Genomic DNA, 25,214 nt, shown 5'->3' on the forward strand with positions numbered 1-25,214 from the left:
ACTGAATTTGAAATATTTTATTAGTTTATTATGCAATGAAAAATAAAGTAAGTCTATTTTTTCCTATTCTGTCTGCAGCACCTGCTGATTTTAGGTCTGCTGAGGAGGACCAGTTTATTGAAATGACGTCTGACTCCACCCTGAAGCTCAGGTTTAATGCTCAGACTAATAGTGAATTCTGGTTAGGAGTGGAGAGGGAGTATCCACTCATCGGGCAGAGAGCTGTGTGCATTCTTCTTCCCTTTGCCACATCATATCTCTGTGAGATGGGCTTTTCAGCTGTTGCTTCAATGAAAACAAAATACAGATCTCAGCTGAACATTGAGCATGACTTGAGAGTGGCAGTATCAAGCCTGCAACCCCGTTTTGAGAAACTGTGCAATGCAAAACAGGCTCATTGCAGCCACTAATGCAGGGATAAATAGAACTGTCTTGCCAGATGGATTTCACTTCTTTTCTTTTATTAACAGATTGCAGAGTGGCACTTTAATTTTTTCTATCTTTGAGCTTGATACAAATTTTGACACAGCTGCATTTTTATTTTCTTTATTTTTTAGCTTGCTGTTATTTGATGTAGATAGTTTGTATTTAGATACTACTTGTTACTTCAGTAAAATTGGAACATTTTAAGATTGTTGCATATTTCATTAGCATTGTGTTGGGGCGATGGGGACAGGCGGGGCTTGAAAATTCCCCCTTGTCCAAAGTGGGGAATGACAGAAAAAGTTTGAGAACCACTGCCCTAGACTGATCAAGACAGACTTTCCTTTTTTTTATATTGATCTACAGCTATAAAGTTGCTGAAATGCAGCTGCAAACACCGACAAGCAGAAACATTACTTGTCAGGACTAGATAGGACACGGTTACAGTGATGGAAGAGACTTAGAAATTTAATTCTAACAAGATTAAACAAATTTTTAATCATGACAAAGGCTCCATTAAAATTCCATTTCATCTGGAAATGTTTCAACTTGGAAACAGATTTTGCGCCAGGACAATGATAGCAAACATGATTTTGCTAAAGCTCAGCCATAAACCCTGTAGAAGTTTACTATCTGGGTATCTTCTAGAAAGCTAACTGTAAAAAAAGATTTTTAATACAGAAAAAAAGTAAACTTATCAAGCTAGAATTATCCCTGAAGCTTTGCTGTGGCTATTAGCCTTTTAATAAACACTCAATCAGATAATCGTGTATATTTGGACCCTTATTTTATAATATAAAATCTGCAATAAATTCAAATTTGCTTCCCACAGATCTTTTAAATTATATCTTATGATCTTTGGACTCGATATGAAGGATAATGAAAACCTTTTATCCACCTTTGGATGAATTGAAGGATCCTTCTTATCAGAACCTTGGGTAAATATAGTTTTATTCCAATATTGTTGCAAATAAAGAACACGTTTAGTAAATTGGACCTAGAAAAAAGAACAAAAATCTTTCCATAAATGATACTTTAAATACTAATTATTCATATCTTGGAACTTTGCTGTTTTCTCAGATTTGTTTTTAGTATGTGATTGCATTTTTTTTATATTTTCAGGTTTAATTTTTCAAATTTTTTTCAGATGGAGTTTTATGAACTGTGTTTTTCAGATCACATTCCCTTCACTTAGGAGGGCGGGGCTTTTTCTGGACCGAAGAACAAAGACGCATTTCTATTGGTCTGCATGGATGTCAGACCAAAACTCAGCGTTGGTACTGGGCTTGAACTGAGGAGAATGTGATCCACAATCTAAATAGAATGTAGTTTGTAAAGCTAAATCTGATAACTAAAAAATAATTACATAAAGTTTAAAAAGTGATTCAAAAAAAAAGAAAAAAAGAATTGAAAGACAACCAACTTACATTCAAAACATTTTTGTCTAAGAGGGTTTTCAAAGTTTCATTTCTAAATTCAAATTTTTTTTAAATTTTATTTCCATTTATAAAACATGTTTTTTGCTTGCAAAAATAATGGATAAACAATCACAGAATTCCTCTTTGTTGCAGAAATGAATGAATGTCATTGAGGTTTTCTCTTTTTGCTTAATTCATAGCTTTCCTCAGCTGTGTGTGATTATGCATCCATTTGGAGCTAAACAGAAAGCCTGCAGTTTTTAAATAAGCTAGCAGATATACAGCTTGAAATTATTTGCAAGTGTGTCTGAAAGAACCTTGAAGTTGGACAAGGTGCTTCATCAAACGCTTGAAAATATTTAAAACATTATAAACAAACGGCATCAGCAAAAGTGGGGGTAAACAAAATCTAATATGCTCAAAAAACTGGAATTTTATTTGGAAATTGACTGCAGTAAAACCTAACAGAAACATGACCCCAGATTTGAGCCAATATTAACAACCTGCGCAATGGAGAAAAAAAAAGGAGGACATTGTGTTTATATTCCAGACTTCAATCAACAGGCCTGTAACTGTGCAATTTAAAAGTCCACATTAACAAAGTCAACTCCAAACCCTTCAAGTTTTAAGCAGACAACTGTTCCATTGTATCATCATGTATCATGGTAGATTTTAAAATATGTTATAAAATATGCATATTAACTGAACACATACTACAGCTTTTAAGTCCAGAACAAAGGGAACTGTTCACTTCAGTTTAAAATGTATTTCTGGGAGGAAAGCCACTTTAAGATGAAAAGTTCATCCAACTGGTAACGGTTGGTGTAACAATTTCTTCAGTCAAAGTCGAGGCCTTGTTCTGATCGTTTTATGACATAAAATCCTCTCAGAGTGGTAAATGTAAGAAGCAGAATAAACTTGGTGCACAAAGTCCTGAAACAGCACCTCAAAACGACTGACACTTCAGGCTTCCACGGGTCAGTAGGGGGCCACTTCAGTAGCTCTTTGCAAGTTTGCAACAACAAAAAAAATACAGCTTAAGTACAAACCGATCTTTGAACTCCCAAAGTCACTAGAAGTCAGCAAGAACTGCTCTGCTTTTAATTATAAAAGCAGATGGCAGTAAGGACTCCCTGAAAATACAGATGGCCAAGTCGTGTTAGCTCATGTAGCTCAACAGTCAGTCAGAATGTCATGTGAAAGAACAGGAAAGCGGGTCTCAAGTGACCCGGCGAGCACACTTGGGGGAAGGCAGGCGTTTAATCGTTGAGACGACAGTCGCAGAGCTCCTTGTAGATTCTCTTCCGAATCTGAGGCATGTTGTTCTGGCTGAACAGCAGCGGCTGCTTCACGGAGAGGCGGCGGCAGTACTGGCAAAAAGAAAGACAAATAGTGAGGGGAATATGACCCAGAAATATTAAAGAGGCAACTCTGATGATTTCTCTGCTGCACCACGTAAAAGTGGCCAAACACGAAAAACATGAAGAAACAGAAACAGGAATAAAATCTTACCTCGAGGACAAAAACACCACAGTCGCTGTCATTTTTTTGCTGAGGGATACCCTGTTAGGACAAGGAAATCAAACATAAGACCCTTAATGTTTCCTGTACCAGACTCTATAAATAACTATTTCCATTCATGCAGCTGTTGCTTGACTGCTCAGCAGAGACTGAACGGTTTGCATAATTAAAGAAGTGAATTAAAATAACATTACAAATTTATATAATCTACAATAGATATGCTGGGAAACAAACACATCAGCAGCATGTAGAGACAGAACAATGAATTTAATCTGAGCGTCGATTCACCTTGATGATGGCGATCTTCCAGCCCTTCTGGAAAGCAGCCTGTTTCTTCTCTCTGGCTTCAGACTGAAGATACTTCATTATGTTCTGAGAGGACACCATAAACACACAGTAAAGGGCAGATTAGACTTCTGCAACCGCACACATCAAATGTCGCTTGGGTCGTGAATCAGTTTTGCTGGTATGCTTCTGCACCGCCGGTCTGGAATTTCTAGAGACGCAGAGCAGTTTCCCATCAAAGAGCAACGGGGGGCCAATTCGAAAACTTGCGAGAACTTTGGCAAATGGTCACGAGAACTTCAGCGGTGCCACCGGGAGTGTTCATCTTCAAAAACAACAATGGTGCATCTGCAAGATATCACGGCCACGGAGATGGATCTAGAGTTGCTAGACATCGAAAAAGGGAACAGGTTCTGGTAATGGAGCAAACCTCCTTGAGTAACCTTTTGTCATAGTTGTCCATTTTAGTTGTACCTCGATTTTTAAAAATGGCGCGCCCCGGCCCAGTCTGGAATTTCTAGGGACGCACAACAGTTTCCCACCAAAGCACAAGGGGGCGCCTATTCGAAAACTTTGGCGGATGGTCACGAGAACTTCATTGGCGCCGGCGGGAGTGTTTATCTTCCAAAACAACAATGGCGCGTCTGCAAGATATCAAGGTCACGGAGATGGAACTATAGCTGCTAGAAATCAAAGAGGAGTCGGCAAAAAGACAGATTAACCCTTCATTGTAGCGGTCCTAGGTAATTGTTTCACCCAATCGAGAAGGACGACCACACAGACAGCCAGAAAGGCATACCAAGGAGCAATCACAGCTGCTTTTTGTCTGCGCACTTCCGCTTGAGGTATGCGCGGGTTTGCGCCGTCCGACACGTAGTCAGGATTTTTTTTTTGAAGTGCGCGATGACGGTTGCGGAGTCTTTAAAGTTTAACTCATCTATTTAAGATCAGGTTACAGCAACTCAATCAGATTTAGGTCAGGACTTTAAATAGGCAACTGTTCATTTTCAGGGCAGATTATGTTTTCTTTCAAACAGGACGAAGTAGTTGAGATTTTATTCTGACCTGTACTCAGGATTGCAGAACCTCTGCACGGGGGGGCGTGGAGAAAGATTTGACGGGTGCAGAGGCTATGCATCAGAACCATAATTTGGCCTTTTGAGGGACAGAGACAAAGCTTTAAAAACATGAACTATAACCAAGTCCGTTTTCTTTTTAAACAAGTCTACTTTCCCTTGTTTTGAACACATAAGTTTTCCAACAGAAAAAGATTGTTATTTTTGTTTTACAGCAGTTTCTTATTTCATCCTCTATGACAGGCTTATATGCAAAAAAATGGCAGCAGTGTGAGGATGGGTACAGTTCTTGATGGGAGAACTTTTAATATTTCTACAAGGACTGCTGCATAAGGGTCTTTCATTTTAAACAGTTAAGGTCTACCTGGCTGCTATTTCTGCCTGTCATGTTAGTTTTAATAAAGTAACACCAGCTGCTCATCCTCTGGTGTGCTTCTTAAAAGCAGTTTGTAGACTCAGACCAGTGATTAAACCCAGCTTCCTTCCTTGGATCTCACCATCATACACAAGGCTCTGTGTGACCATCATTTTCTACCGTTTGTCAGTCAATATGAAGTGTTTTTCATATAGTGGTTTGTCTTTTTACTCTAGGAACAACTAAAGAGGTGGCTTCATGCTTTGTCTGTATATCCCTTTTGTCGTAATCTTCCTGAGGCTGAGGTCGTCAACCTGGGGCTCTTTAATGCCCCCCCCTTGCGGCTCCCTGGAGTTTTTTCAAAAATGTATGAAAATGGAAAAATATGGATTTTTCTTTGTTTCTTTGTTTTAATATGGTGTCCAGGAGGTCAATCAAACATTAAATTTGTTTTCCAATGCTTCAAAAATGTATTATAATTACATTTAAACAATAAATGTAAACATTTCTGTCAATGGAGATTTGTGTCATAGCCTGCGACGTGTTTCAGCACGGCAAGATGCTAGGCGGCTGGGGGCCATAGATCCCAAAGGGAAAAAAAACTAAGATAGCTGATGAGAAAAGAGGAATCAAATGAAAAGGACTGAACCATCTGCTTTCATAAGTAACTAAATAATTGAACTTAATTGATCTCACACTGGAGAAATTTAACTCTGCATTTAACCCATCCCCTTGGGGAGCAGTAGGCTGCCATTGTACGATTCCTGGGGAGCAGTGTGGGGTTAAGCGTGTTCTTCAGAGACCTAGAGTGACAGTCTGTGGGAGTGGGGCTCAAGCTCAGAACCTTAGGATTCCAAGCATTATGCCCTAACCACTAGGCCGCCACTCCCCTTATTACCAATGCGGAAGGATTGCCTGCATGTCTGCTTTGTAATGAGAATGATGAGTCATTTGGAAAGGCATTTCCACGGAAGGCACGCTAAATATGCAGCCGACCACTAAGTTGGGAGTGAGAGAAATGTCGGAATGCAGAACTTCTGGATAAAAAAAAAAAAAAAAAAAAAAAAAGAGGAGCGCAAAGATAGATTTAAGAAGAAGATTGCATCTCCAGACTCCACTACTGCTGCTAGTTTAGTTGCAAGCATGGAAAACGTTCACAGGTCCCACAGGTAGCGTTCTGGTGCAGGGATTTGAATTTTCCTCCATTTTCTCCCCCAAATCCTTAAAATAAAAGCAAACTTCTGATATATTTATGTGTCTTTAATTGCACCAATGCAACAAATTATAAGAAATTATTAATATTGTAATGGAATCTAAACTTAAAGCAAAAACAGAACTTTTTTCAATTTTCCCCCCCAAATCCTAAAAATATAAATCGAACCAAGGAGCGCTGGTGACGGAGGATGTGGGATTTCAGGGTTAGAGAGCTCTGCTCTGATGGACATCACTTCCTGCTCGGTTCCTCATCACTCAATCAACTCCTCCAAATGGAAACACGTCCACCATAGAAAGATTCCTTTATTGTGTTTCTATAATTTCATCATTGCAACAAAGCTTAAACCTCGTGCTACTATGTGACATTTGCTCCAGGATAAACATTTAATCATGAATGCTTATTATATATTTAAGCCCACATAGTCCGTTTCTGTAGGGGGATAATACACTTAGAGCCCGTGTTGCCATACGAGTCATATATAAGACATTTATATTTTTGTGGCTCGAAACAGATTTATTTATTTATTTTTTTGGGTCCACTATGGCTCTTTGGGCAGTTTGGGTTGTATAGATGTGCTATACTTTGTTCCTCTCCTTCTGGGAACAGTATTTATGTACGTAATACAATATTTAGAACATAAGACTGGTTTTGATTAGTTGGTCAAATTCTAACACAGTTGTATAAAAAAAGCAGGAGAGAAGTTCTTTATGACGGATTATGCCAGAACTCCACCTGCTTTCTTCAAAGGGAGTGAAAATCTCAGATTATAATTTGCAACACGTATGTGCTCACATTTGTGGTGTGTCTGAAGACGATGCCTTGGCTGTCGTAGTAGCTGATGGTTTTGGTTGCCATAGTGACTGCGATGAGAGACCAGTGGATTTCTAAATGGATGGGAATCAACAACAACCATTTGGAGAACAAGTCAACCTAGGAGACACAAAAAAACAACAACAGTTTAGATGCAAAGAAGAAAAAACAAGGAGGGATTTAAACAGGATTTACTTATTCATGGAAACAGAGAAACTGAACCTGAATCCCTGAAATCGACCTTTTTAAAGGAAAGCACCAGCTTCTTCTCAGCATTTGTGTAACTTTTGTTTTTTGTAGTTCTTTTGTGCATAATTCCAATTTGACCAGCGACAGCCATCTATATGTCCATCGCATAATGGCGTCCATGACGCAGAGGCCTGTTCACATTTACCAAAACAGTCCCCAAATCCTACTCTGGATCAAGTTCATATTGAAAGGTGAAGGGATAGGAGCAGTAATTTAAGGTATTCGGTAGGGGCGTAAATAATAATCGCTTTGTATCGATGCATCGATCCAACAGCCGACGATCCGATGCATCGACACGTCCGCAAGAGAATCGATTCATGTTTTATTTTTACCTCCGGTCTATTTTTATCCATTTGCTCCTTGATGTAATTCTCCCTCCCGTGATGCTCAATATTGAAGCGTGGTCTGTGCTACACACTGTGGGTCTAGATACAGCCGAGGTGGTGAGGAAGTGGGGGCGAGTTTAGTCCGACGACGGAGGGACATGAGGTCCAAAAAGAGCGGAGATCCAGGTGGAAAAAGGGTCCCAGCGTTCTTGCGCACCTCGCTCTTCTAGCGGGTCAAACTTCACGAGTTGTTTTCCCCAATTTCGGTCATTAAAACAAAACAAGCCGGCCTCCTGTCTGCGGTCAGCTACAATTTGGGAGAGGTGCAGCGGAGCGTCTGGAGGGGGCGGGGACGCCTGGAGCCGAGGTATTGAATTGCACTCATTGCACTGATTTTGTGCAGTATTTTTTAATGCAAAGCCTTTCAGAATCTATAACGCAGGGGTATTATTATTTTTCAGTGAATGAGGTTTTAAATGGAATAGGTGGAGTACAACTTTTCTACTTCTGTTATTTGCTGCTGTTTCTCAAAAAAAAATGCATAACGATATTACAGCTTTAATTGATTTATTTCAAATTTGAAACATTGTCTAGCCTGTAATGGGGGAAAAAAAAAATAGAACCAATTAATCGAATCGAATCGTTTCGTGGTGTATTCTTTAGTATCGAAAATAATCGAATCGTTGGGTCAGGAAATCGATACTGAATCGAATCGCCATGACGGGTGTGATTTACACCCCTAGTATTCTGTTTGAGCCAGAGGGGAATTTTGTTTCGTTCTAACTGGCGTAACCAGTATGGAAACATGCTGTGGATAAAAAATACAAAACAAATTTCCTCCAGCAATAAAATATAAAACCCTCAATCAGAGGTACAGTTCGTCTTAAAAGTTTACACACCCTCCTATTAAAGAACACAATTCACACTAGAAATTCAAGTAACACAAAAATTGAATAAATAATAAACCACCTTTTACTAAATTATAACTTAGAAAAATCAATTCAGTGATTACCTCAAAGTGTTGCTTAACAACATTTTAGTTCTGGATCTCCGTCGTGTTTACTTGAGAAAAACCAGACTGTTGCTGGATGGTATCATTTTGAATTGGCATCATTTTTCTTTTAAATACTGTTGTTTTACTTCTACATTGTTCTTTTTGTTAATTTGTTTATTTCATATGTATGAAATACTCTGACCCACAGAATGACACATTATATGATTGAGTCAGAATGAATCTAAAAGAGACAGCTGCAGAGCTTTAACTTTCTCATTGTGCTAACTGAAAATTATTAAAAATAGAAAGAAAAAAAAAAAAGGTTTATTACGACTCGACTTGTTCCAAGTTAAAACAAAAATATTTAAAGGATTTATATAGACAATAACAATGGATCTAAAAAAAACTCATCTATTACTGAAGGACAGTTTGTTTATGCAGAGGTTTGGCTCTAATGTGTGACTTAATCACAGGTCTGTTGTTGATGAAAAGTGGGTGACTTCACGTTGCTCCCATTCCAGTTTACTTCAGTGTTGTTGCTATAAAGTTTGGCTCAAGTATTTTCACTCCAGTAAAACAAACCAGAGTTTTAAATCAATCAATCAACCCTCTGCCAATAGTAGAACCATGTCTTTGAAACCAGTCAACCTTTCCAGCATCCATTCTGCTGAGACTATGGAGTAAGCTGCTTATCTGACCACCACTGACACACAGTCTGTGTCCGAAACTCCGCCCTAACCCCCGGATCCCTCCATTGCAATATTTATGGTGAACTCCTTTCGGACAGATGATCAGTACTCTCCGCTCCCCTTTGGTCAAGTGAATCCGCCTCCACCCTGCGTTGCCAGCTGCATCTTTATTATTTGCCACTGTCGTTAGCGACAGCACATGGCAACAGCCAGCTTCTGTGATAGCAAATCCCATGATGCTTTGCGAGGAGAGCTCTCTGCGCAAAGCATTCCGGGATACATCTGCTCGTCTAGTAACCATGGATGATCACTACTTTTCATGGTGCATTGTGGGATATTTCAAGTATATTTCTAGATATTCGTACACTTATCTAAAACGGTGTAACAACTTTAAAGTGCTCTATATAATGGGTAGGACGGACATTCAGACACAGCCACTCTCCCAACTGTTAGCTAACAGATTATTATGCTACCTGTCAACCTAGCAACCTCTTCAGTGTGTATGCTTTGGTTCCATTAGCTGTTTAAAAAGCTCTATAGCGCAAATAGTATAGACTGCTCTTTCTCAGCTATGCTAGCTTAGCCAAAGCCAAACAATTCTCTTACATATAATTTCTTATTGATCTTGAAGTTATTGAAGTTGTAATTATATTAAATCTTTCTAAGATGTTTCTCTATAGATTGCATCGAAGAACAGCCATAAGGAGCCAGACTTACTTTTTTGGTCCATCTCTTCACACCATCATAACCTTTGGCAACCAGCTGCTTGTAGAAAAAGCTGTTGAAGAAATGAACCTAAAGGAGCAAGAGGAAAAGGATCAAAAACAACCCGAGTTAAATATTTGAACATTCATTAAATTCATTTTAAATAGCTATGGTTAGAAGTCAACCTTTAATGAAGCATACAATGTTCTTTCAAGGGGTTTAAAATAAAAGATCTTCAGTGATTTTCTTTATTGAGAAATGGGTGCAAAAGTTTCGATTTATCTTCCTTTACTTTCTTTCCTTTATTGCTCCTTTAACAGCTATTTGCAAAACTCACTTATTTGGGCCGTTCCCCTTGCAAGATTGGAATTTAAGCACAGTTTATCTCGTCTTAAACAGGTTAGGAACCAAATTTGTCTCTGAGGTTAAGAGATAATCCAGAAACAAAATGTTGCTTTCTTTATTAATTCCCAATCCAGTTTGGATGCATGATTGGGATTATGTCTGTGTAGGAAAAGGCTATCTATGTCCTTAATGTTACCATCTGATTATGCAAACTCAATGTACGAACAAACGTGTCAATGTCCACGTGTCAATGAAGTAAATGTAATGGCGTTATGGTCATAATCAAGTGATGACTGATGATAATACATTTATGAGGGTCTATTTATTGATGGTTGAATGGGTTAATTGCTCAAAGACACTAAATAAGACACTAGGAAGAGCCAAATTCTTTAACTTTATTTTAAAAAGCTGGGAGCTTCAACTCTGTATTGGAACCGGTTCTGGAATGAAATAAAAGGCTTGGATTAGCCCCAACAGAACCCCCTCCTCTAAGCCCTGACGATACAGAATATGTAAGACAGGCAGCATAAGGCAAGTTCAATTCAAGACTTTTTAATGCCACTTGAAATAAAAATTTAAGACCAAATTCACAAGAAACACAAGAAAAAACCTGCTTGCGACAACTTAACCCAAAGGTTTATTTTAACATAAACCGCTGCACTAATGTTTCAAATTTTGAAAAGCTTCCCATACAAGAAGAAAGCTAAAAACACACAAATGACAGATCTATTTTAACAATTTTTTAAATGAATTCACAAACTTTGTTTTAGCAGGGAACAAAACAAATCAGTTTTAAAGCCACAACATAACCAGTGCTAAGTCTTTTTTGCAGCTATTTTTCTTTGTATGGTTTTCTTAGTATGTTATTTTGTGATAAGTGGAGGCGTTGCAGAGACAAGGGTGGAACTAAACCGAGAAATACCGGCTATTTCTCCGTAACTCGATTTTGAAGCTTTGTGTTTCGTGCATCGCATGTGCGACTCCACTGCCTTAATTCCCATCGTTCTGAGCTTGAATCGCTTCTTGCACAAAATGCACTGTGCCTCATATATGTTCCCTGGTTTTAGCCATGGAGAAAACTCTTGGCTGGATAGACAATTTTCAATATATGTACACTTGCTCATATTGTCCAGACAAAAGGTAAATGGCACATCTCCCAAATGTCCCGGCCGCAACAACGCTTTTATCGGTTCCGCTATCGGGACGGAAGCAATAATGGCGAGCCATTTATTTTTATTTTTTTATTTTAAAAAAAATTAATTAATTAATTTTAACATTTTATTTATATTACAAAAATAAATCGTAATAAAAATTATCCTATTTATGATGTTTTAAAAATTAAGACCTACGAAAGACTGATTTAAGACATTTTAATACCAATTAAGGCCTTAGTTTCTTTTTGAAGAATTCAATGCCTTTTAAGACTTTTTAAGGACCTGCGGGAACCCTGTAAGAACAAGGCTGAACATTTGGTTTTAGGTTGAATAGGGAGGCACAGACCAGTCTATTAGCGAGATCAAATATTAACCAGAATTAGCTGACCAGCTCATAAAGAAATGCAAGTCTACTTCATGTCAATGGTGATACTTTTAGGATTAGAGATGATGCACAATTCAACTGTGAATCAAATTTGGTTCCAAAACATCACTGAAGTATATTTTATAATATTTTAATCAGATTTGGAGATTTATGCTAATGCAAAAAGTAAGACTGTAACTACAATAAATAACACCTGTTAAAAACGTGCTTGTGGTAGTTAAGCGCTGACATACCTTCTGCTCTGCTACATCCATAATGAGCTCCCCATACATGTTAATAATCTGAAATCGAGAAAGAACAGGATACCATCTTTTTATCTGTAATGTACAGAAGATATTTTTAAAGGATATAAAACAAGAAAGTAATTCATTTTAGTAAGTAGGTTGGATTGATAGTCATAAGCCTCTACAGAATCTCTTTACCTGATCATTAAGCCAGTTCTGATCCTCCAGGGTGCCGAGGTCCTCAAGTCTCAGATTGTGTTTATTATACGTGACCATGAAGCCTGCAACAGGAGCAGATGCCAGACCGGCTCTGTATCGAGTCATCTCTCTCCTGATGTCTACTTCACTGAAACGGAAAGACAGGAAGACCATGTGGGGATCAGTTCAACTTGGATTTAGTTTGGTATTTTTACCTGACATTCAAACGTTAGTTTGTGAAAAGGAATTATTTGTAAGAAATTGGAAATTAAAAATATATGTTTGGGTTCAAACACAGACACTATTACATTGCAACAGCAGCAACTAAAGAAGAGGATTTTACATGTTCTACAACACAAATCAATAATACCAACCAAAATAAAGACATAATTATTTTGTTTAAAAAGGGACCCTTGAAAAATTATTTAATTTTTTTCCTGTATAATACAGATTTCACTGTATTATAATTATAAAGTTATATTTACTCTGTCTATCTGTGTCTCCATCTACTGAGAAAAGAGTTCCTGTTTTCTTGTTTATAATTTTCTGACATCTAAATGTTTCAGTGTCTTCAGAAAGGTGCTTATTATAAAAGTAAATAAAAATAAAATCTAAACTACTTCGTCCTGTTTGAAAGAAAACAATCTGCTATGAAAATGAACTATGGCCTAGTTAAAGTCCTGGCCTAAATCTGATTGAGTTGCTATAACCTGATCTTAAAAAGATATGTTAAACTCTAAAGCCTCTGCAACCGTCAAATCTGTCTCAAAAAAATCCTGACTACGTGTCGGACGGTCGCAAACCCGCGCAGACCTCAAGCGGAAGTGCACAGACAAAAAGCTGCTGTGATTGGTCATTCGTACGCCTTTCCGGTTGTCTGTGTGGTAGTTCTTCTCGATTCAGTGCCTGGACACGCCGTTTTTAAAAACGGAGGTACAACTAAAATGGACAGCTACAATGAAATGGTAATCTGTCTTTTTGCCAAATCCATTAACAGAACCTGTTCCCCTTCGATGTCTAGCAACTCTAGATCCATCTCCGTGAGCATGATATCTTGCAGAAGCGCCATTGTTGTTTTGGATGATAAACACTCCCGCCGGTACCGTCAAAGTTCTCTTGACCATCTGACGAAGTTCTCGAATAAGCGCCCCCTTGTGCTTTGGCGGGAAACTGTTGTGCGTCCCTAGAATTTCCAGACAGACGGTGCAGAAGCATACCAGCAAAACTGGTTTGCGACCAGACCCAAGCGACATTTGATGTGTGCGGTTGCAGAAGTCTAATCTTCCCTGAAGGGCGGCTCAGTTATTAGATTTAGGGGGAAACCTGCAGGTTTGGATTCAATTCTTAAACAATACAAAACGGACTTCTGTCAGAGCACCATGTTTAAATAAGTAATGGAGTTGCAAACAATATAGGTCTTAATAAACTTTATTTGGGTGGCAGGCAGGCTGGATTTAGATTTTTTTCTTTTTACAAACCTTTGGTATTCAACGTTCAGGCATTCATGGGTTACATTTATGTGGAAACCCCCACCCTGATACAGGGGAACAGAACATCTTTCCTGTTCAGCCAGGCCAACAATTCCCTCTAACTCTGCTTTCAGAGACATAGACAGGTATTACAGGCTAACAATGAAGCCAAACGACCCACCGTCTGGTTCAATTTGCATGTTTTCTAAGCCAAAACAAGGCTTTGTTTTTGGTCCACTCTATAAAACCTCAAACTCAATGCTATTTCTGACATTTTGGATTGAAAAAGCTTCCTGGATGGGAAGCGAAATCTCTTCAGACCTGGAAATAAGTCCAATGGACTGTTTTTTTAACTTTTTTGGAATGTGGAAAGTCTGCAGCCATATGTGTTAAAAAGATTTTAGCTCAAACAGCACTTGGTCTTTTTTGTAAGCTGCTTTTAGTTTAGTAATGCATGTTTTTCTGATCAAAAACAGTACAAGCAGTGATTATTCAAACTCAGACCAAATGTCCTGCATGTTTAAGGCGTTTCCCTGCCTCCACACACCTGCCTTTAATAAATGGTTGATTAGCAGCCACATGTACCCCACGGTATCTGCTTAGGACAATCATTTAATGCAGGTTTGCTGGTGCAGAGAAACATCTAAAGCATGCAGGGCAGTGAGTAATAAGCACAAAGTTTGAACAAGAAAAATAACATGATAAATTCTACATCACATGAATGTGTGTTGCATGCATGTCTGTGTGTTTTCACTAACCTGTTGCTGACATCAGAGTTGCCGTTCTCTTTCAGGTGTTCTACGACATCAGATTCAGAAAGAGGAATAAAGCTCCCATATTTTATATAGAAGCTCTCCAGAAACTCTAAAAGAAAAAAAAAATCAAAGATGCAATTAACTTATTTATAATCCCAAATGGCAAAAGTGCAGCTTTAAAGAAGTTGGTATGTAGAACAGCAGTTATGAAAGTAGTAACTTAATGTTCTTGACAGAAAAAGTAAAAGAAAATTAGAGAGACATGAAAAACACATAATTTAAGTTTCTCATAACATCAAAAAACTAATTACCAATAAAAGTAAATGCATTTAAGATTTAGAGGAGGTGTTGAATGGATTTTTTCTTATGATAAATGCACTTTTCTATGTACAAACAGTAGTAATTATTTCAAAGGTTTGGTTGCACTCTAGTTTTTTTGCGCTCGCTCCAGTTAATATCACAAGTCTGTCAGAAATGAACGGGAAAGTGGAAAACCAGACTTTATTTATGCTTTGTAAAAAACACTGTTCACTATTCCTCATTGGCTCTGCTTTTACTTCCAGAGCTGCAAACCGGCAGCAAGCAGACTGTGTTTCTGCATTTCCAGGCTAACAAATTAGTAAATAAAAGCAGCTCCACTGGTGAACCAACCACAAGAATTTTTTTTTTTTTTTGCACACAAGGAAGAAGGGAGACTATCTATACCCCCATGCAGGGGACAAAACATCTAGCATGGCTAACAATTGCCCCTAATGACCCCCTTTTCAGAGGCATAGATCAGTATCGGGTATTGCAGGCTAACAAAGAACCGAAAATGACCCCCCATTTCTAAGGGACGGACCCGTTCTTCTGGTTCAATCTGCATGTTGTCTAAAGCCGGGCATACACTGCCATTTTTTTTAATTGTTGCACGCAGCTACAGCTCGCGCTGTACGACGAAACCCTGCTGTTTTGTCCTACAGTGTGAGTTTACAGCTCACGATGCATGTTCAGGATGATGCTCTGATGCGATCTACCTGCTCACACTATAAAAACCACATTGGACTCAGCTCAGTGAGGTGGCGCTACTTGGACTCGTCTATTCGGAAGCCAAACGAGTAGAAGAGGAATATGAAGCTCACTAGAGTGAACCGCGCAGCCTTGGAAACTTGTGCAATTTTGTGTGACGTATTTGGGAAAAGACATGGCTACTACGGTCTGTCAATTCTACAAAAATAACTAAATTTCACTCGCATCCCCGCCATGCTGCTGTGTTTTCGTCTGAGAGGAAAAAGAAGAAGAGTCCTTGTTAGCGCACTGAGCGATTTGCCCACGACAGTTGACTGAAAATCAAACGTTTGATTTTCTCCCAACCTCACGATTCCTGATCGGGAGGTGATCGCGGGAGGCTAATCGCCCCTCGTTACCCCCTGTACAATACACAACGCACGATAAGGCTGAAAGTCGGCCCAATCTAAAAATTCTTACATGCCACGAAAGTCGGCCCGAAAAGGGCAAAAAAAATTGCAGTGTAAGCCCGGCTTAAGCCAAAACAAGTTTTTGGGCTAGTATACAAAGCTTCGAACTCAATGCTAATTCTGACATTTTGCATTTAAAAGCTTCCTTGATGGGAAGTGAAATGTCTTCAAACTAGGAACCAAAATCCTATGGATGGTTTTTTTTTTGGAATGGCTGTGACCTGGACGAATGACAATCATCACCAGCATTACACTGGCTTATATTGATGCCAATTAATAAAGCAGCAATGCATATAACATTGCTTTGGCAAAGACTACTGGATTAAAAGGAACATGTAATGTAAATCCCTTTAATGTCTCACCTATTTTAACTTTAGAGCAGACTAAAATATCTATTTTTAACAATGCTGACGTTTTACATGTTTTAAGTTGTTCGCAGCATTAGATTTATTTGCTGTTTATGTTGTGGATAAACAACCTGTTCAAGTACAAAATAACATTCGACAGTTTTTTTTTTCTTTTTTTCTTTTACTACAACAGATAAAGACCATTGGAAAGCCACGGGTTTCACTGGTGCCTTCATGGATAAACTAGGGGTGAGAACTGGCATGTGTGTCGCGATAAGATATCATTACCACATAACTTCACTGTACATTGCAATATTTTTCCCAAATATCAAAATTAATGTATAGATACAAAGGTGTTGTATATGTTCATCAGAAGATATTGATCAGTTATATAGGTATCCATGTTGTTTAAGGTTTGAATCAGTCCATGTCTCCCAATGAGTGCATTAACTACAGTGGATCAGAGATTGCATGAATGCTTGAAGACTACATTTGATTTTGAAAAACCAATACCACAAAGGGCCAGAAGATGGCAAAAGTGCATCTATATCTAGTAGGGATGGGACGATTTATGAAAACCGTCCGAATCGTTCGGTTCGACTGTCTCGGTTCGGTTCGCGTGTGTTTCGTTCAGTTCATGCGCTGCTCCTTTTTCTCATAGAGGAAGCGTTTATACTCCAGAGCAGAAGGTGGCGGTACTGCGACCAAAGCCAACCACCAGTAGTAAACAAGAAGAAGAGGTGAAGCAGAGTAGCCGGGTGTAGCAGAAAAGAATCAGTTGTTGTGGAGAATTGTGTGGGTATGGCGAGTGGGAAAGAACAGGAGTTGGAAGACGCGCCAGCAGCACTTTATAGGTCTGCTGTATGGGAGCGCTTTGCATTTAGAGTGACCTACGATGACGGCGGAAAGAAAGTTGTGGATAAAAGTGCAACAGTGTGCAAGCATTGTGCAACACGTTTTGTTTATGCTAACAGCAACATGTCATGCTAACCCCGAAATCCCTCATACTCCGTCAGCAACCCCTGCTGCGCTCCAGACCGGCTGCTCAAAGCAAAGCCTACAGCCTCCACTGTGGCTTCGTCTGCTCCCCTCTGAGTCCCTTGGAGATGGTAGAGAGCATGTAACCTGACAACAGCCAGATGCATGAGCGAGACATGCATCTGGCTGTTGTCAGGTTAGAGAGCATGCGCCAGATGATTAAATTCAAAGCAGCAAAACATACGGAAATTATCCAGGGTTTCTGCGGATCATTTAAAAATAATTACAATCCATTATTTTTGGGGGGAGTTTTTCATTAATTTCATAATTTTTTACGGGATTTCGGTGTAACAATCAACATGTATCGAATCGAACCGAAAACCGTGACCAGAAACCGTGAATCGAACCGAACCGTGGATTTTGTGAACCGTTCCACCCCTAATATCTAGTGTGAATGAGAGGTCAAGGAGGCTAAATATTGCAATATGCGATATTATTGCACCATCCTTTTTTCTTTATTCTAATCTATTTATTTCGCAAATGTGTTTGTATATTGTTAAATTACCAACTACATGGCAAAATCCTTTGAAAGGGGGCGCTTGAACATTAAAAAAAGGTTCTTAAAAAGACACGGCAATTTTTTAAGACTTTATTGAACGCAGATCAAAGGGCAGTAATGGCACAGATATGACTCATTTCTCCGACTGAACTTAAGAAAAACTAAATTCAGAAGGCGGCTGAACTTTTAAAGGCTAACTTGACTGCAGCATCTTTAATAAAAAATAAAAAAAAGTCGCCTCACAACTGTTTGGCAGGAGGCGGTGGTAGCCACGCCGTAACAGCTGGGTGGTAGTTAGCTAAATAAGCCTTTGAATTCGTTGTTTCCACGATTTACTTTAACATTTTGCCGCAGATTTTACAAATTGCCTCATTTAAATTGTTCGGCTCCCCCTTTTAATTCGGCTGAAAACCTAATTGCTCCCAAAGGGACGAAGTAACATTTGGTTTTGATACCAGTGCAGCTGCCATTGTATCCTTCTCAACTGTTGTCCCAAGATGCGGTGATGGCGGTGGCCGGTTTTGTAGCACGGTGAGCTTCTTAATATCTCAATATTTTATTTGTGCGGTTATCGTGACAACCTTACCCTTATTTTTAACTCGCGTACACGGTCAGTTATTGACAATGTTGCCGTAGCTCCAAGCAAATGTGCCGTGTGCGCGGCCACACGGACAGCAGTTGGATTACCAGGGTCTAATTCTTGTTTGCCTACATCTTTCATGGAATTCATGAACTGCATTGTGCCCAATCATTGCAATTCCATTTAGGGATGCACGATATAATCGGCCTTTATCGGCCTTAAAACTGAATATCGGACATCGGCCACCCCACCGATATTTAACCCAATATTTGATCAGCTTCTGAGTTTCTAAAGTCTAAAAAATAATAAAAAAATACTACTTCTTCTTCCTCAAAAACTTCTTTTTTACAGACTTAAAAACTTCTAAAGACGAGGGAAAAAATATTGATACATTAAAATATCACGATATCTTCATATGCTGATATATTGCCATTTAAAAACACCATATCAATCTCTTTTACTAATGAAATATTGCTATATGTCATCGTTATGCTACGAAATCCCCCGGAAATTCACGAAATTTTGCCATATTTTTATATGTTGATATATTGACGCGGTATCGATCTATTTTACTGACAAAGTCTCACAAGAATTTGCAAAATATCACGAGAGTTTGTAACAGAACGATGAAATTTCACGAGATTTTGAAAGTAAAATAGATCGATACCGCGTTTTTAAAAACCAATTTGATATCAGCAAATGAAAATATATTTGAGTATATTATTTTTCAAAGTGTCAGAAATGGATAACAAAACTGCTATTTTCAATGACTACGTATTTTTGTCCAGCTTTAACATCGGTATCTATATCGGTTATTGGCTATATGAGTTTTAAAATATCGGCATATCGGATATCGGCCAAAATCCCAATATCGTGCATCCCTAATTCCATTCTCTCTATTTATCGTCCTTCTCTTCAAAAAGTCCCAGTTTCATTTATTTATTTTTTTACTTTTAATATGTCTCTCCGTTGAATGGAGCCGTAAACGGCGCAAGGTGACTTTCCCTTCAGCACCGTACCACAATCTATTTGGCGACTTGAGCAAGAAACGAGAGGAGAAGGTACATGTTTTCCTAAGACCCGCCACCTTCTTGTTCTGTTTTGCTAATACTGTTAGCTTCAGAGCGCTCCTATGCTACCATTGGCAGACAAATGCAAGAGGGATTTTGATTGTCTTTTTTATTTTATTTTTTTATTTACTCAATTTATTTTCAAGTGATTTTATTATTTTTTTTTTTTTTTTTTTTTTTCCCCACGGGCAATCACTACGACCCAAAAATTTGTCCTGGGGCCAGAATACTTTAATCCCTGTCATTGTTTTAAGTAAAAATGTTTTAAAAATCAATACTAGGAACCTAAGATCGATATATTATTTCAGTAGCCGAAAATCACGATATATCACCAAATCTATGTTTTCCCCACACCCCTGTAATAAATGTGGAAAAATATTTGCAGTAAAATAAACCACATATGTGCATTAGGACCTAAAATGTTGTTTTTAGGTGGAAACTGCAACGTCTTTAGTCCTTCAATACATTCAACAAAACCCTTTAAGCATCTTATAACCAGACATGCATCGATCCACCACCCAAATAAGCTTAGTATTATTTTCTTTATCAGAAATGTTACCCAAGTCCTAAAAAAAAAAAATACTTTTTTTAACCTCATACTTTAACTGAAATCAACTAACTTAAAGTAATTATATGTCCTTTTTTATTAATCATAATTAGAGAAAAGGTTTGAGAAATATGCTTTGAAAAACACATCTGGATAATCTGTAGCTCTTTTCATCTGTCAAATAACATGTAGTTACTGTAAGGAGGGTGGAAATTCTTTCTAATTTCGACAACTAATTTAGATCTGATATTTATAAGCATAAAAATGCCAGCTGGGTTTGGCACGCGAAGCTTGGTGCTACAAAAACACTCCTTACCATGGATGGCATCTTTAAGCTGCTCTAGGCTCTCTTCATTTGACGCGTCCGTACACATCTCTTTATTTTCTGCTTGATCCTTTATCAACATTTCACCTTTTGCCCACGAAGTAGGATGACAGTACAGTCTGTGGTCTCTTAATGCCCAGGAGTGCTCCATGCTAACCGTTATAGGGCTTGGAGGGGCAAGCACAGCAGATCTAGAAGCTTCCACCTCCACAGGTGAGGACGTTTGGTCATTGTTTCTTGGCGAGCTAACATTTCCATTGGGCAGTGGTACTGGAAGGGAAACCTGATCAATCCCATCTTTCATTTGGTCCACCTGCATTTCAGAGTCTAGGTCTACAGAAGTCTCTACGCTTGTAGCGGATTTCAGCACCCCATCTGCAAATTCAGTCGCCGCAACGTCGTCTTCCTCCATCTCCTCCTCCGAGTCAGACAGATGGACCAATTCTCCATTTCCAATAAGAGGTTTACCTGAAGCTGAGTTTTTTTGGTGCTCGTGGTCCGTCTGTACACCCTGCATTTCCTCCGGTTCCTCTACCGACGCCGATTCATCTAAGGCACCCATACTTGTGACATGACCTATATCGGCACTTTTTATTTGATTACCTTCCATTTCTGCCTGTCCTCTGCCTCGACCGCGGCCGATCGGTCTTCCCCTATATGTAGCTCCTCTGCCTCGCCTGTGGCCGATTGAACTTCCCCTAACTGCAGCTCCTCTCCCTCGACCTCTCCCCAACATGGCCCCTCTGCCTCGCCCTCTGACCGCTATTGCTCCTTGGCTCACTGGTCCGGAATACGATGGGTCCTCTTCCCTTTTATCAACATATGTCTTCTCTGCTGCTACAGTCATCCTTGTAGGTGACGCCAACATGTCCTCGTTTGTCAGGGCGGCTCCATTTGTTTGAGCAGCACAGTCATTTTTTGGTCCAACTTCCGTGATGGCTGCAACCGGCTTGGGAGCAGGGCTTTGTGACCGAGGTACAGGGTTCTCCACCTCCTCCAGGCCATCATCTTCACTGCATGATTTTTGTATGTCTTCCTCACTTAAATGAAGGCTCCTGATACGCGTCAACTGTGGTGGTTTTCTTTCAGGGGTGTCCCCGAGGTATTTACTGGCTCCTCTCCCTCTACCCCTCCCTCTCCCCCTGCCTGAGGTTGCGACATTGTGTCCCTTACTGTTAGGCCCACAGCAATCACAGGCCTTAGGAGTCCTTTTCCTGGCTGATCTACGGCCATTGATTTGGTCCTGAGAAGAGGTCTGTGTCTGGGGCCTGATGGATGCGGCGCTCGTTTTAGTGCTTGGTTTTGCTGTGGTTACATGGCGATGTTCATCAGTAGGAGGCGATAATGCTGGATGGGAAGTCAATTCTGCAGAGGTCTGCTTTAGTTCCTGTTCTGTAGCACCTCTGGGACAAGACAAAAGGGGTGCTTTAGAACACACAGTCAGGTGAAGCGAGTCAGACGGCGTTGTCATTGGGGAATTAGAGCTGCTGTGAACCATGACGTCCAGCTTCGGCTCTTTAACCCCATCCCTCTCCACACTGCCGTCCCCTTCTCCCTTTAAGCTTATCTGCTTACAGTAAAGGTATATTGATCCACCCTTTACATCTCACACGTTCCTCCACGTCTAATTGGAAAAATTCGCACGGACAACAGGAGGCAAGATGAAACGGCTTCTCTGGGTCACAGCGACACCATGGTCTCCTAAACATAGTGAATACAAAAAAAAGGACATTACATTCATTTGTCATTTTGAAAATATACATACATAAAAACACTAAAATTAATCAGATGCTTTCAGATTAAATTTAATTTTAATCCTGATAACATTTTGTTTAGGCCATTTTCTTTCTTAAAGCTGTTACAACATGTGCTGTCAATATAAAAATCATAAAAGGATTATTTAACTTTATGTCACAACTGATTTCAACTCTTCTGCGCATTAATATCGCTTTTGATAAAAAAAAAAAAAAGATTTCTGTAAATGGCTAAAAGCAGCATGAACAAAACAGATCTGTATTAAAAATGGTCTGATTTGTATTTTTATTTCTGTGCAATATAACAATTTCTTTGAAAAAACTATAAAGTTTTGATTTTATTAACTTTAAGCGAAAAACAAAAAAGGTTTGAAACATGAAACTTTCTGTCTAGTGAACTCAGTTCAGTTTTACCTTTTCAAACTAAATAACTTTAACGTGTCAATTACATTTTAAATAGCTGAGATGCAGGTGTCTGCAGATTCTGTAGATTTCATTGTTATTCTAATGACTAACTGCACGTTGTCAAAAAAATAATAATAATTTAAAATAACCAAAAAAAAAAAAAAACGGGGGATAAATGCTTAAAATGACAAAAAATCTACGTGAAACGGTGGTAAATGGAGAGGTAAACGTCATCATCCCGGGATGTTTTCCTCCTAATCCCACTGACTACTCCATCAGTGACGACAAACACCAACAATTCCTCTAAAGATGATAATTAACGCAACAAACTTAATTAATATTATCCAACGCGTTGCATTATAGAAATCCAACATATACACGTATATTAAACTCTGTTAATAACCAACAGGTTCGTTCTGGAACCGTACGGCAACATTTCCCAAAGTTTTGCATAAGTTTTCTATATCTCCGAAGCTAGCTGCCATGGCTAGCTGCAGACAAAACACAAAGCGGCAATTTCCTCCATTTTCAGAGGGAAGTGCGAAAGCGTTTGACCAAGAAGGAACTACGACCCCAGTCTCTAAAACAATAAAGCTTTGCACAGGCTAAAGCACAAGCATAAAATCAAAATAGACGTCGTTAAACGTAACCTTGCCTGTAAAAAAATATCAAGCTGGGTTCCGTCTGGCCACGATTTGAAGAAACAATCCGAGCATTCGTCGCCCCTTCATTGCGTCATCACGTTGTCTTCTTCTACTCAATCTAAGCGACGTCCGGTGTTGTGTCGAAAATATGCCCCCCCTAACCTGAACACCAAGTCTATTTTCATTCATTTTTTATGTGTTGTTGGGCTGTGCATATTCATAGAAATTTATAGGTTCAAAGTTTTTATTCCCAAATATTTAACTACGAGCTCATAAAAAAGTTAAAATTGCCTTTGCCTTTGTCTTTTTGTAACTGGGTGCATCTAATACCGAGTGTACATTTTTGGGCACAACACCCCCCCCTATTTTAAACAGTGGATTTAGATTATTATCAATATCTTCACAGACTTTCCGTGCAAACAAATCTTGTAAGACTTTAATAGTTAAGGGTTACCTTAAGGTTAGAAATATGCTAAATTCTTGAAAGTATTTTATTAAGTTATTTAGTAAATTGTAAGTTGTTGAAGAAGTTGTAATGAATCTTTTGTTGATAATATTATAATATTCCACATTATTCAATTTACTGTTTCAATCATTGCAGAAATAATTGTTATACAGTTAATTGGTTTTTAGTTGAATATTTATTAGACAATAGACATCTCCCTGCTCCTACTAAACTGTGTAATTTTAAAATAGAAATTTATACAGGAAACAATAAAACGTTGAACATGCTTTATACATGAGCTTGGTAAAACTAGCTTCTATGAAGCTTTTACTAATTAAAATGTTTATTTAAATTACAGCCGACTTGATTTTTTTTTCCTATTTTGAATAAGTATTGACAGAAAATATGATTACTTCTTCTGTGCCTTATACAGTAGGATACCAAAATATTCCAGCACTTTTTAACTGATTGAATGGGTTATAACGGGTTATCTTTTATGACGCCAGAGGGCGCTGCTGAGACGTTTTGGGGGGATTTACAATAACTGTCCAGTAGATGGGAGTGAAATAGATGAGTGACTGATCCCCTTAAGTAACTGCTAAAATTATAGACCCACAGACAGCTGTAATATATCCTGATTTTAGGGTTGTAAATGTATGTGCAATGGTTGCATAAAACATATGTATTACTTTAATGTAAATTTACTTCTTTTTTATTAATTTGTTTAAGGCTTTCCAACAAAAAGTTTAAAAGCAAGCACTGGACTTTGTTTTCCAAGTCTGAAGTCGTTTCAAACGTTTTTTAAAAGGATTTTTATATTATTACTCAGGGCAAATCTAATTATAAGAGATGCATGAATCTGTAACATCAGTTTTATTGAAATTACTAATTAAGTACAAATTTTTCCTGGCTTAGATCCACATAGACTGTTTAATGTGACATGATATACTGTATAAGAAATGTTTCAATTGCCTTCCAATATTATATTTACAAATACAACTCAATAAAGATGGTAATCATTTTAACTTTTAAAATGAATTTATGCTGCATTTAAGAATGTAAATATATAAAAACGTGAAAAAAGATAAAATGTCTCTCTTATAAAACTATACTCGCCTTAAGTAAGACAAAATCACCTGGAAACACATTAAAATGCAATTATATATATTTAAAAACATGTAAATATTACATAAATTTTATATATATATATATATATATATATATATATATATATATATATATATATATATAAAATCTTTTCACTTTCATCCATAACTCCCTTTTTGAACCAATGACATTTACTTGATCATAACAAAGAAACAAATTCACAAGACTTACTTCAATTATTCTCCTCCTAAAAAATAAGTGTGAAAAAGTTCTTATATTGTTTTTATTTTAATGTCATTTGAAATAAAAATAAAATTCTCCCAACATTAAATAAAATATACTGTGGTCTTTATTATTGTTAATATAAAATATAATAATCAATAACAACCAGAAACGATG

The 25,214-nt window shown here is 38.3% G+C and overlaps 1 protein-coding gene across 1 annotated transcript; it reads right to left on the reverse strand.

Annotated features, from left to right (window-relative positions):
• Positions 1-1,919: 1,919 nt before the first annotated feature.
• On the reverse strand, positions 1,920-23,327 carry LOC119787691 (sentrin-specific protease 5-like). Its single transcript, XM_038291702.1, has 10 exons — positions 23,270-23,327; positions 20,452-22,161; positions 14,601-14,706; positions 12,374-12,521; positions 12,185-12,232; positions 10,080-10,157; positions 7,087-7,224; positions 3,651-3,734; positions 3,354-3,404; positions 1,920-3,211 (listed from the first exon to the last, which is right to left on the reverse strand). Exons 2-10 carry the CDS (start codon positions 21,956-21,958, stop codon positions 3,101-3,103), a joined length of 2,271 nt encoding a protein of 756 aa, XP_038147630.1. The 5' UTR covers positions 21,959-22,161; positions 23,270-23,327; the 3' UTR covers positions 1,920-3,100.
• Between the last annotated feature and the right edge of the window lie 1,887 nt (positions 23,328-25,214).

Source organism: Cyprinodon tularosa, unplaced genomic scaffold (assembly GCF_016077235.1).
Source record: "Cyprinodon tularosa strain WSP-4 unplaced genomic scaffold, ASM1607723v1 ctg30, whole genome shotgun sequence".
Classification (NCBI taxonomy): domain Eukaryota; kingdom Metazoa; phylum Chordata; class Actinopteri; order Cyprinodontiformes; family Cyprinodontidae; genus Cyprinodon; species Cyprinodon tularosa.

What these genes read in the sequence shown, in the direction of transcription:
- LOC119787691 (XM_038291702.1), bottom strand. Translation starts at nt 21,958, where the DNA reads ATGGTTCACAGCAGCTCTAATTCCCCAATGACAACGCCGTCTGACTCG. An exon ending in TGGATGTAGCAGAGCAGAAG is followed by an intron (nt 10,158 to 12,184) that starts GTATGTCAGCGC and finishes TTGCTCCTTTAG; the next exon opens with GTTCATTTCTTCAACAGCTT. An exon ending in GTGGTGTTTTTGTCCTCGAG is followed by an intron (nt 3,212 to 3,353) that starts GTAAGATTTTAT and finishes TCTTTTTGCCAG; the next exon opens with TACTGCCGCCGCCTCTCCGT.